The 14,500-nt window shown below is 27.7% G+C and overlaps 1 protein-coding gene across 7 annotated transcripts in view; it reads right to left on the reverse strand.

Moving 5' to 3' along the window:
• LOC107446082 (sodium- and chloride-dependent glycine transporter 1) overlaps positions 1-14,500 on the reverse strand; it is a 141,008-nt gene that overhangs the window by 27,564 nt on the left and 98,944 nt on the right. The window contains exon 1 of one of the 7 annotated variants that reach the window (XM_043051584.3): positions 13,935-14,276. The exons of 5 other annotated variants lie outside the window; for them this stretch is intronic. In XM_043051584.3, coding sequence (XP_042907518.1) covers positions 13,935-13,991 — 57 coding nt within the window. In that variant the 5' untranslated portion in view covers positions 13,992-14,276. Of the gene's footprint in view, positions 1-3,629; positions 3,675-13,934; positions 14,277-14,500 lie in introns of those variants that run through there. One more of the 7 variants, XM_043051588.3, reaches the window with a different exon arrangement.

Here is a 14,500-nt window from a genome sequence, read left to right on the forward strand (position 1 = left end):
TGTTATTGTGATTTTACGAAAATTCCCAAAAGGTTTGTTTAAACTTTTTGTGAATATATAAAAACAAGGTTTTGTTTTAATGAAGAAGAAAATAAAAAAGTTTTGTACTATTACTTGATTAAAAACTACATTCTCTTCAAAAAATATACAAATTGAAAATAACAGTCGACAAGTTTCAATCACTAAAAAATAAGCCCCCATTTTCAAGACTTGCCAGAAGTGAATGGCTAGACGTTTAATCAAGTAATATCTTACCGCTCCAGCTTTTTGGGATTATTTATTTAACTATGAATCAAAAACGTAATCAATTTTTTTTTTTTTTAAATTTATAAAGGGTCCAATTTTACACCGAAAAATATTGTGTAAAAGGTCTGTTTTAACGATAAAATATTTTGCGATAAATTATTTTCACAAATTTCTATTTCTCCTTAAATAGCGCCTGATGTTTGAGATAAAAAAAAAATTAGAAGCAAGAAAGAAATGTCACTAGTGGACCTCGGAATCTCGTATTAATCTAAATAGTTTACATCTATTCAATACATCAAATAAGTTCTTATATTTAAAAGTCAGACCGATCTTGCTAGAAAATTAAAGATGCAGCGTGTCAATGAATTATCTATATAAGTTATTCGTTATGTCACACATATGCACAAAAAAGAAAAAAGAAAAAAAAAAGAAAACTTTTCTAAGTTTTAAAATTATGAATCGGAGACATACTTTCTGTTCAAAATTTGATTATGCCTCTCAGAAGAAGAAAAACTAGTCAATAAAGGGTTCAATTTTAAAAATGAAAAATATTTTGTGGAAGGTCTTTTTTAACGATAAAATAGTTAGTGATAAATTATTTTCACAAATTTCTTCTTATATGACCCTTGATGTTAGAGGTAAAAATAAAAGTTAGAAGAAAGACGGAAAAAAGAGGAAAAAAGATAAAAATGTCACTAAGGTACCTCGGCATCCCGTATTCAACTAAATTAATTTAAAACTAATTCAAATAGGCAAGTAAGTACCAATATTTAAAAGTCAGACAGATCTTGCTAAAGAACTAAAGGTGCGGCTTGCCGTTTAATTATCTGTATAAGTAATTCGTTATGTCACATAAAAAAAATAATTAAAAAAAAAACATTTCTGTATCGCCTTGTGCTGGATGTGCTAAGAATTTACCCCACTTGGCGTAGTAAAGTTTTAGCTTAAATAACGCATGAAAGTGGCAACTTGCCTAACGGAATGAGACAAGTGACAATAGTAAATAGAGTTAACAGTTCGAATAGTTTATACCAAGGTAGCTTATTTCAAGTATCAAAGAAGGATTAGTTGATAAATTTCTATTGAGACTGGAAAACATTTCTAGATAATATGTAGAAATAAAAGTAGGATATTAACAAAGAACGAAAACATATTAACATATACTTTGCGTTTCAGAACCACTTAATATTTTTTTCTATTACATCACGTGATATTATTGAAGTTAATAGAAGAAGGCATTTAATTTTTTCAATTTATGTATTTTGCGATTAGACATGAGTTAATATTTAGTGCTTATTCTTATAGATAATATAAAAAGCGCTTTTTCGTATAAATAAGCATTTAAAAAAATAGTTAAGTATGATCCAGCAATTAATTCAGGATAAGAACATGTATTGTATAACTTAAAACTGAAACTAAACACGCAACTTAACTGAAACGATAAAATATGTTTTGAACAACAATGCAATAGAAAATTAAATATAAAGAAAGAAATAATGAATATCACGAGGTATTTATAGTAAATGACAATTTTTTTTTGTTCTTTAGCATTAATAACATAACAAAAAAGTTATAAGATAAAAATGCAATATTGAAGAAATATTTAGAAAAAAAATATTCGAAAACCGCGTGGTAAACTTTGAGTAAAATTACAGTAGACAATTACTATACTATAACTTACAGTTTAATTTGCCCCATAAAAGCCCTTTTCTGATTTACTATAAGTTATAGTATAAAAAATTTATTCCCGAAATTTCTAAAATGTTCTTTTAGTTCGAAGAAACGATTAAATCTTGCAAACGAATATGTTTCTCAAAATATAGTTATAAAATTTTACTAAAACGCTATTCACAACATAGTACTTTCATCTTTATTTGTTTATTGTCGATCTTAATTCGCTCAAAATTTTTAATGCCAACAAAACATCATAAAAAATTAACATAAAATTGAAAAATCGAATGAATCCAAAGGTTTGAATTTCGTACAAACTTATTTTATCGAAATTGATGAAAATATAACAGGCAAATTAAAAAACATCGAAAATTTTAGGTTGAGTTAAATATATAAGTTTTTATTGTCACCAATATGATACCAATTTAATCTATGTTTAGAGTGGTTGTTGCTGGAAAAGGATTCACTTACATGTATCCAGCATTTTTAGTCAATTTCATTTAAATATAAGTTAAATATTATAATTATATTCAGGATAATTATACGTCGTATACACAGAATAATTTACATAAACGTCGTATACAGAATAATTAATTATACGTTATGTGAAATAAATCTTTTAAGCAGACTTTTAAAAGAAAAACACAAACTCAAATTATTACCTTCTACACCTAACTGTAAATCTCTTACGACACATTTAAATTTCAAAAAAAAAAAAAAAATAATAATTATTAGCATTACCATATTTTAAGAAAAATATAACATCCAAGAACTTCGAAAATTCTATTCTTTTTTTTTTTTTTTTTTTAAGGATTCAGTTACATGCAACGAATATCTATGATGTAATACTGAAAAACATTTTTATAAATAATAAATGTTTAACAAAATTACAAAAGCGTATTAAAATAGAATTAATTAATTAAACTTTAAATTTAGTACATATTATTATTATTATTATTGATATTTGAAAACTTTAACAGTACGGAAAAAAAACCCAAACCATTATTAGTTAAAGCGAGAGCGAATCATCAATTTAAAGAAGATTTTAACACAAGAGAATTTAACGAATTCTCTATTGGAGATAGCTTTCCCACTACAAGCGTAATAATTGATTCATAAAATTATAAATTTTGCCTAAATTTTAAAACATTCAATAACTTAAATGTATTTTCTTATTTTTAACGATATTTACCTTTTAAAATGGTTATTAGTAAACAAGAAAAACATATTTCGTATCCATATGTCAAAGATAATGTTTATTAATAAATCATAAATTCTTAACTATCATGTACTAATAATTTTTGCTTTTATACAATAAGATATAGACTAAGACTAACTAGTCAAAAAAGGAGAAGAACTTCATGCATAAATGTAACATGTAAAGCAGGTCAAAGTCAAAGTTTGCCAATTGAAAAAGCGACGAAGAGGTGGCCTGCTGCGTTTGAAATGAAATAAAATACCACAATAAAATAAAATTAAAACAGGGTAGGGAGAAAAGGAACTGCAACATAAATATACACACAGTCTCACGATGCTGTGCCAACTAAAAAACACGTGGAATGAACTATAAGTAAAGTTGGCAATGGCCAACATTTGCGTTCGACTTTTCACCGTTGTGTCGCCAAGTCATATGATTTTTATTCTGAAGTAGACGTTCTTCAAGAATGGGTTTGTTCATCCCAACTGTTACTGATAGAAGAAGGTAATCTTACTGCCAAGTTCTTTCTATAAATCAACTTTCCAAGGACGTCCAAGTCAGAATTCATCAAATAGCTAAAAGGAATGGAACTAATCTTAAGGTTGGGTGATTTCAGAAATGTCATGCAGCGATGAATAAGTTATAACTAAAATCGACACTTTATTTTAAGTTTATATGATATAATATTGATGCTGTATTTGAGTGTGAGAAATTTGAATATGATAGTAATTATTTGTTTATTTATTACACGGTGCTGTGGTTTCCTAATTTTATTCCAAGGATTCAAAAAATTCTATTTTTAAAGAATCTTTAATTTTATTCGATCATAAATCTCAAAACAGTACCTATACCTAACCATTGTCAAGTTACAAGATTTCAGCTAGTCTGATTAATTTATTAAATTATAATTAAAGTTATTTTATCCCTTAACTCTTAATATACATTTTTTAGCAAACTCTGCAAAAAGCAGAATCATCAATTTAGCTAGTTGAGTTCCATTTTGAGTTATATGTTTTCCTTTCAGCAAAATTAAATTGGCACGACAAAGCTGAAAACAACAAAATTGACCATGGTTAAATTATATATTTAGGCTATCTTTACATAAATGTGATTAATTGGGTATACATAACAGTTATATTTAAAAACTATAAAAGTTGTGAACGTTTAATCGAGAAAAAAGCTCAAATTTTCTAAGAAAATAAAAGTAATAACTATACATGATTAATCGAAAAATCACATTTAATGTTGCTTTTAACATGGTATTTTCTTTTCCAGAAAAGTATTCATTTGTTTGGCTTTTCTGTTAAAATAACAGAAACAAATATATTCACTTCTAAAAAATATATTTCTGTTATCTATATTCTAGGAAGAAAAAAAAATTAGGAGATGCTAACCTTGGGTGCCGGATATTGTGATTTCCGATTAATTCCGATTCCGGCGGACTAGACTTCTAGCCTTTTATCCAGTTATCTATTATCTCTTCGCATTAAAACTTAAGGTGAAAAGGTACCTTATTTCTAGACTATTTTAAGAATGATCTGGAAAAAAAATGATCCAATAGAGTGATGACAGAATACGCGTTGCCAATGCGATAAAAGCAAGTTGGGAAATAAAATGCGTAGTATTTTATTTCGATTAAAAAAATAAATAAATAAACAAAAGTTTATGACTTAAGTGACAGAATTACTCCGATTTCATTGACTTCAGAAATTATTAAGATAAGACTAAAATTGCAAGTTCTGCGAAGAAAAAAACCCTACGATTTCACGAAAATTATTTCCAATATTGAGTGTAGACTGAGTTGATTCAATTTTTGATATCTACTTGTTTCGAAACAAAAGCAAAAATGTAAACATAAGGTCAAAAGCAAAATAAACAAACGAAAGATTTGAAACTTCATCACACGCGTTTTGTCGCTAAAACGTATTAATGATCGTTAAAATAAAATAGTAAGGAATTTATAAAACATAAGAAATGATTTTTTCCAAGGACTGAAGATAAGAAAATTTGTAGTATGAACTATTTATTCTATTTCATTAAGTAATAACATTGTAAGAAAAACTTTTTGTTGTTGAAATATTGCTGATATGCATGTTAGTAGTACCATGAATTTTATGAAAGACATTTCACAATTTTTTGCGATAATTGTCTATTTCACTAAAATCTGACTTTTACTTAAAGCTAAAACTAATTTTAACTAGATATATTATTACATATTAACAAAATAAGCGTTTCCCTTTAAAATATACCAGAAGTAACATCAAGGAATAATAAATTGATGGTAAATAATTCATCCTAGTAAATTAGTTACACATAAAATTTACAGTTGAACTGCAACCAACAAATTATTTTGAAAAAAAAAAGCCGTTTGAAAGGTATAATACACCCAGAAGTTGATATAAATATAATCAAAGGCAGATATAATAAAGACATTCTTTAAAATAACATATCGCTTACAATTTTTTGATATTGAAAGACATAAAAAAATAATTTAGTTAAGCATTTAGTTCAAACTGCAAAGTGATAAGTTGAATTTAGTTTTATCCATACATTTAAAAATTTACATAAGAGCGATTATCATCAAATTTGGTATAAAAAACATTTCCAATTTAAATTCATTTGCCATAAAGCACATTTTCAATTGCTTAAAGGCATGGTCAAAGAAATTGGATTGTAACAAAAATATTGAAAACTCAAATTATTTTTTGCAAGAGTTCGTTCAAAATATTGACTTAAAAAGCGGGCATGCATCAAAGGAAAAAAAAAGCAGGTAAATCTATGATTTAGGCGCATATTTACAGCATTATTAATTTACTAAGCCATTTTTTATGTATTGGACAGAAATATAACAGATGAAAAAATATAAAGAGCTTTTTTTCTAAACTATTTCATTCAATTGTAGATATGAGGAATTTAAAATTTTGGATAAACAGAGCTGAAAGCAACATCCTGACCAGGTAAGTTTATTTATGTTTGAATAAATGAAGCTAAATTTAGGTCAAGGCTAAGTGCGTTTCATTGCCAAGACATGCGTTTACATTTAACTCAAAAGGTTGCTACTAGAGTTACACCAATGCATAAATATTTAAACGTAATACATAAATCACATTAGAAAACCGTTTAAAAAACAATTTAGAGAAAAAGGTACTATTTTGCTTCGCGGGTCGTAAAAATGGGTACCTAAGTATTATTAATGCTAGTGAAGCTTAATCAGTGTTGCCACTTAAATCTGGAAGCAAAACTCCTGTACCTATCATAGACAATATATTCAAACGAAATAGCACTAAAAATATTGCTGTATGATAAAAGTCAAAAGTTATCCGTTTAAAAAAAACGGAAAAGGTCACATTTATTTTATTATGTTATTTGCAAGTCACCTGAAGACAGGAGTCATTCTAAACTTTTTGTAAGTATGAAGTTGTGAAAATTTACTAGTTTTTTGAATTCAAAATTAGCCTTAAAATGGGTTCCTTTAATCCGGGGCCAGTTTTTGTCAATTTGTAAAATTAAGATCCTGCTTATAATTTTGTGGAAAAAATAATAGTCCTTGAAGAAAAAGTTAGTTCTCAAGTCGAAAATAAACATAAAATTATATCCAACACTGTCAAATTACAACAGAAAAACGCGAAAAAGCATCAGCATGTCATTCAATATTTTCGAAAATGCATGTAGATACATTTAAATACCAATTGCTGTTGCAATAGATTTAAGTTTGAAACTTTAAAAATGAGAAAAGCTAATTAACATTAGAATTTAAGCAGAAAAAGTTTCTTGAGCAATTTAATGCATAACGGCAGTAGGTTTAAAAAAAACCTCAATATTTTTTTTTAATGAAAATTATAAGGAGATAGTTTTCAAGACAAAATATTTTGTGAAGGGTCGACTTAAACAAAAAAACAATTTAATGCTTACACAACCATTAACGGACCAAAATTTCTCTAAATTGATCAATTATTGCCAGACGAATAAGATATAAGACCAGATATTGTAGACAGTACAAATTTACTGACCAAATGAATTATTCTGACAAAAATGAGTTCTAAAAAATTATCAAATCACTAAAAAAAAATAAGAACATAAAATTTCAATTGTACTTTCGATCAATGAAACTAGCAAATATAAAGTAAAATTAATCCAGTCTTGCATATTTTTTGTTGTTGCTTCGTATGACACTTGGTAAGACAAAGCAAGCAAACGATTGGCCTTTTGCGAATTAAGTCAAGAAAGTGCGCCTTTCGTTTAAAGAGAGAGCACCACAGGAGTGAAAGAAAGTCTTAGATCAGAAAACTAAGGATAGATGGTTGAACCACTTCCTCAATTTAGACATAGATCTAAAGAGGAAGGAAATTTTCTCTAGATCCCTGTTATCTGTATAAATCAGCGACCAGCCACAGGATTTTCAATTCCTCAGATCTTACCAGCAAGTACATCACATGTACTCGATTGGTCTTAAGAGTCCAGAATCGGACCTCGGCCCATTCGACCGAAGTTACTCTCTCTAACCACTAGGCTACCATGGCCTCTTCTTATTTCTTAATTAATTTCAATTAAGGCACACAAAATAGAAGAGCATGAGTATTAAAGGAAATTTATTTATGATATATTTAGAAATTTCAAAAAAATAAATGATTTGAAATTTGTTTTAAATATATTTTGCAGTTTTAGAGGGCTTATATGGTAAGAGTATTAATGAGTTTTTACCATAGATGTAAGATTGTCGAATAATAAATTGCAATTTATTTATCAAACTGAATAAATTACACTTTTCATACATACATTATGCTCCTTAATACTCTTTGAAAACTTTCGATTTTAATATTTAAAAAGATTTTTAAAAGGAGAGTGGGTAACCAAGGTAACAGAGAAATAAACCATCAATTAGCTCACCAATTAATATATTCAAATTGCCACGTGTAAAGCGTTGTTGCGTAAGTTGCGTCAAGTTTGAAAACGAAGATTAATATTTGTGTAAGAAAAAAGTTAGAGTTTGTCTGTACTTAGAAGTTGACCCGCAGACACAATAAGGCATAATTTGCATACAAAATGCTTGTTTGGTGAGATATAAATCACACGCGCCGTAAAAGAAAAACATTGAAGGTCGGCTATTGACCACAAATCATATTTAAATATATGCTGCATTATTAAATTAGACCAATTTTTCTTTCTTTTTTTCAGTGAACAATCGAAGTTAATGCAATATCGAATACATTTAACTTTTGTAACAATTAAATACGAAATAAACTAAAGTTTAATGAAAATGTTTTAGTCTATGAGAAATTTAAATTATTGACGTAATTTTCATGATAAAGCTATAAAAAACATTTTTCATAGATTACTTATAAACAATAGTAATTTATAAAATATAACTTAGTCAACAACCTACATGCCCTCCTAAGCCAACAACTGGTTCTTGCAAATGTTTTATTTTACACACCATCTTGCTAAAAGTGCAAAATGATTTGTCTGCGTGTGCAAATTATTGAGAACTGCTACATTTCCATATCTCAAAAAAACAATTTTTAAAAAAAAAAAAAACTTAACAGAGTGGGCATCATTGCGCATGGCCGTCTCTACTTCTCAATCCCCAGCATTGTAAAATAGCATTTCTCCGAAGATAGAACTCCGGTCCCATACGTCAATGTAGTACCTTAACCACTGATCCATCGAACATTTCTTTCAAGTAAATTTTAAGAAAAAAAATCCAATTTCCTTTTGGTTTTAAAGCAAACTAACCGTAAGAAAAATGTTCTCTTTAATGTTTCCACAACCAGATGTATTGGGAATACTTTTTAAGGTATACCACAGTTGAATAAAAAGTAAAGGGTTAAGGCAGCCGTCAACAAAAATGTATAGCCAACAGAATTTCCATAAATCAAACTTTATCTAACATTTACATTTCAAAGAAAACAGCGTGCGTGCTTTAATGCAATTTTCACTGTCGGTTTCGTTCACCTATCGCCATGTGGTAGATTCAGGAGACAGCTTTATGCGAATTCCCAGACTTTTACAGCTGAAACAACACTTCGTGTTTGAATTGTGGTTACCTCATTTGGTGACAACCTGCTCCTCTACATTTTCACAACATAGCAGAGTTTCTTTTTTTTTCTTCCCCTACACCTACTACTCCAGATGAATTATGAGTTTCCAAGTATTTTTCTTTCGAGTAAAAATAGTATTTATTTGGTATTATCTTTGAAATGCTTTGGAAATAAATTAGTTCCATATACCACAGAAAAGTAAGGAACTTATTCGACAACGGTTTTCAAAAGGTACAAAAACTTCAACACTAGCAGCAGGTTTAGGGTATTAAACTCATAACAAAAATGAAAACATTTAGAAGAAAACGTAGGATTAAATAACTGGATTTAAAGTGTTAAGTACGTATTGCACAAAATCACGATTTGTTACCATCTAATACAGTTGATTGTTAAAGTAAATATCATCAGGCGAAGAAGTATGAAAGAAAGGTACAAAGATTATAATATGGGGAAAAAATCGTAAAAATGAGAATAAGGCAAAATAAGCTAACATTTTTGTGTGTTTGGTACACATTTAAAAAATAATTTTCTTAAAAAATTCTACAATACGCGTTCTTTTTGAAAATTATTATGATAGGTATAAAAGATGAAGCATGAAATTTAAAAAAGAAGACCATTCAGGGGGAGCAATTAAAGCTGTTTTTATGAATCAGTTATGGTCATTTTTTTCGTATTTGCTTATTTTTGACAATCGCTCCCAAAAGAATTTTAAAACGTAAAAGTAACATTCTTGTAAGTAATGCATAAAAGCAAACATGTTATCAACGTTACATCACTTTGCCTTATTCATCCATGGGCTTTTTCCTAAATACTAAAATTTGCCTATCAGTTAATGAGTTTTCTTTATGACATGTCAGAGATACTTTTGAGTTATATTTTTCGTGGTGATATTGAAAGACAAAATGCAACATTTAATTGATATGTATATATTACATTCTGCCTGAAACTAAAACAAGCTGCAATGGATTTAAATGCATAAAGATCGACATTTATAATTTGAAAAGGTATCTATAATATCTTGAATTTAATTAACCAACCAATTTTAAGGGATCGTCCACATATTGACACAAATTGTACTAGAAAATAAACAACCGTTAAAATCATCGGTAAATTGAAGTAGAGACTTTTCCGTAGTTTTCACGAATTCAGAAGAAAAAAAAGTTTTCAGGAAAACGTGTCTAAAAATTCATTATAATATAGACAGAATAGGTAGAAATGATGGAAAATCCGTAGTGGTCTATGAAATGGATTAACATTGGGTAATAATGCCGAGACAGAGAACATAGGAATCGGGTAATAATTCTGGGATAAGAAGACAATGGTGGTACTATTTGTATTCTCAAATAGAACTAAGATTTTTTTAAAATTTTTTTTTTTCAACTACCGAAAGAAACAATGCGTTATCTTTAAGTACTTGCAAAATATGATTGGAAACAGATTTAAATACCATATGCCTAACAAGAAATTTTAAACTAGGAAATATCTAATGTTTTTACAAAACTTACATTTTACGTGAACAACATTTTATTTATTTGTCGACCATTTTTATAGCATTATTCAACTGCTTAATTAACGTATCGAAATTCCAATTTTATATGCGTTGCTTTGTGTCAAACTATTTTCATTTCAAATAAATATAAAATAATCTAAATACTACTTAGTGATAAACAGTATGTCTTCTATATAAGTATCTAACTTCTGGTGAAATGTATTATTAACAAATCAAAGACATTATTTAAATTAAATTAAAACAATCAGTAAAAAAAAAAAACTGAAGTGGTATAATTGTAAATGTTGTATAATTGAGATTGTTATAAATTCAATCCAGGCTATACTACAATTTTGCTTATACACTCACGATGTGGCTGTTTATAAATATCAATTTTGTTATCATTGAGGCATGATGAAATTTTTCAGGAAATAAAATTAATTTGTGGTAATATCTCGCTTATTAACCAAAATGGAGAAAAAGTTCGCTTTCTTTTGCATCACGTTGTTCAAAACTAAAGGAATCTGGTGTTGCCTGTCCAACACATCCTCTGAATTAATGACGACAACAAAATAAATAATTTAAAAATAGGCATGGGGAAAAAAACTAGCTAATATGAACAGATGTTCCATGATAGTTTCGAACACTTCCAATCCGTTCTGAGATAATATCTAAGGATACGAAATACCTATAATATCTAGAGGTGGAACAAATGTATGGTTGTGCATAACACAAAATCGCTTTTTCTATTTTCTATTTAAAGCATAATTAAAAATAAAAGATTTCAAGACAAAAATAATTCCAAGTTGAGCTTTTCTTTAAAAAAAAGTAATAATAATGCAAAATTTTGAGTTCACAATTAAATTATGAACCTTATCTGTAAAAAAAAAATTGCTAAAAAAGTAAATTAATTAATTTGAAAAGAAAATATTTTAACATTGCTTCAAAAGAAAATAAAAAGTGAAAAATCATTGGAAATTTTTTTTTGTTATTTGAAATATTCGTTACGATCAACAAAATGTTTTGAATATGATTCTAATATTACAATTATAGTTTTTGTATACTTCGGAAAAAAAATTTTGCAGGTGCTATTTGAGACTAATACGTTTTTGAGATTTTGTGAAACCCAGAAAAATCTACCTGATAATGTAAATGAGAAAATATTGTTCTGATTTTTTAAAGAGTAGCAAAAACTAGTGTATTCAGACTTTTGGTTAAATTGTGAAAAATCTACTCATAATTTTATGAATATGTGAAAATAAAGTGCTGTTTTCCTAAAGGGGGGGGGGGAGAAATGCACCAAAACCGTGCATTTTAAGATGTTATTTTCTAAATGTTGAATTAAAGACGTCATTTACTCCATTTTTAAAAGAAGAATTTAAATGTTTTAGCAACAGAATTATTTTTTAATGGCCCGTTTTTACGTTAAAAGATAAAAAGTTTTGAGAAGGTTCACTTAATGTACTGAAGTTTCTCCTAAAATGATCCTTGTATTGGTAAGTTCGTTGATTCAAGGAATGCTATTAAATAAAAAAAAATCATCTTGATAGAAAATATTCAATTAAATAAATAATCTTTTCTAAAAAAAAATGCTTTTTTTTCCTGAATGACTTTCTACAATCAGAAAAATAAAATACTTAGATATTCAAAATCATAGTCTAAAAAAAAAAAAAATAGCATCACAAATCTATTAACTACAAATTCTACAAAGATTAACTAAAATGATTTAATAATGCTCTATTTTTCACAACAGAAATCAACCTAAATTTAATATATAAAAAAATATATTCATTTTTGTAATCTAGGTTAACAAAAAATTCATAATAAGTGACCTGGTTTATTCTTTTTATTTTTAAGAATCAATAACTGTCGCTTAGCACATTACGATTTTAATGTAAATAAACAATACCCAAAGCACACCTAACCTTGACAGTGAAAAAGATTGCATTCAAAAGCACAAGATGGCGCTTGATTCGATACACGCAATCCGTAGTGAGGGGTGGGAGGTATGTATCAACAAAACAAGAAAACGTGCTTTAACAAATATAAAACATAGACCCGAAATTTATACTTATTTATAAACTTATTTCAATACATTTCTTTAAAACGGCAGAATAAAAAACATAAAATATAAGTTAAGTAATACAGAGAATGGAAAAAGTACTAATAAAAATTCCTAACAGAGAATCGATCGATGGTATCCAACTGAGACAGTTAATACTGAGATGATTCATCTTCACAACTGGTTCCTCTTGTAATGTAAGAAGGCAAACGAATTTATAAATGCTATTATCACTATCAAAATTAAAACATACATTTTTCGCGCAATTTAAATAAATATTTTTATAAAATAATTCGATAAAACAGTTATCAGATATTTATAGGATGAGGGTATTAGTTTCTTACCCATCCTTGCCGGATTTGGAAACATTTGAATTAATTAAGAAATTAGATGTATATATATTTTTTTTTTGAAGTTGCAATAACAGTTCCTAAAATCGTTTGTTTTCTTAATTACAACTTTAAAAAATATTATATTGTTATCAAGTAATAGTATATTTGTTATCAAGTATTATATTTTTAAAGGTAGATATTTTATGCACTAGATATTTATTAGAAAGTATCTTATTAGAGATGGAGAAAAATTATTCTTAATATAAAGCATTTATAACAGATAGTTTTAAAGGAAATAAAGGAAGATAGTTTTAAAGGAAATAAAATCAAGAATTGATCAGGAAGTAGTAAAATAATGAGGTAGTCAAGCAATTATTAGGGTGGGAAAAAAAGTATATTAAATCAATTTAATTTTTCTTAATAAATAAAAAGAAAGAAAAGAAAAGTAAAGGAAATAGTTTAAAGAATGACTATTATTCCTATTTCTTAGGATCGAACACAGTAAATCTCATTTAAAGAAAACACATTATTAAATCAAAAAAGTTAATTACATAGATAAAAAATACTCGCAAAAAAATTTAAAATTTTATAAACTCTTTCTTATAGATTACAATTTATACAACATTAAATTAGCATATGTTGTTTATCATATAGAAAAATATACTTTTACAACATTTTCGTTATTTTTTTTAAAATTATAACTAGCCGAAACAGCAAACTATTTGCTTTGTGGTAATAGTTTAATAAAAAAATTCCAAATATTTTGAATGGATGGAAGAAACTGTGTAAAAACTAAACTCTATTATATGGGAAAATAATTAATTCAAACTAATAATAATAAATTCACATATTTGAATTTAATAAAATAAATCAAAATATAATCTTAAATTTCACTTACTTTGGAAAATTTAAAAATTTTCGGGTTATGATTATTGCGGTCCATATCGATTCCCATTCATACGCTTTGGATAATAAATTCCAGCGAGCGTAAACGGTCAATCAACAGTTTCTACTTAATCACAAAAAAAAGTCAATGTTTTTACTGAAGTTGTTATACAATTTTCCTGTGTTTATGTTTATATTTATAATAAAGCACGATTACGTGGGTCTAACACAGCCAAAGGTTTCCAGAAGTCTAAAGAACAAACGGTTACGGCGCGCAGAACGCAAGACTATGTTATTTATACAAGAGCGCGTGAAAATGGCAGACGTCTGTTTTCTCGACCAATCAAACGGAGACTCAGTTCGGCGCCATTTCACTGATTTGTCCGTTTTACGAGACAGGAATGGCGGCTTGTAGAGGTAGTATTTTTGGCACGTTTTTCATTCTTGCCTTCTCTATTTTACCCCTGCGGAAAATTTTATCCGGAGAAGCGTATAGAGTTTCCTAAGCTATTACATTCATCCTCATCTTGGCGCTCCTACAAGAACACTTATTGCAGGAAAGCCATAATAATTGATATT

Source organism: Parasteatoda tepidariorum, chromosome 3 (assembly GCF_982258835.1).
Source record: "Parasteatoda tepidariorum strain Cologne lab strain chromosome 3, Ptep-v5.0, whole genome shotgun sequence".
NCBI classification, from domain to species: domain Eukaryota; kingdom Metazoa; phylum Arthropoda; class Arachnida; order Araneae; family Theridiidae; genus Parasteatoda; species Parasteatoda tepidariorum.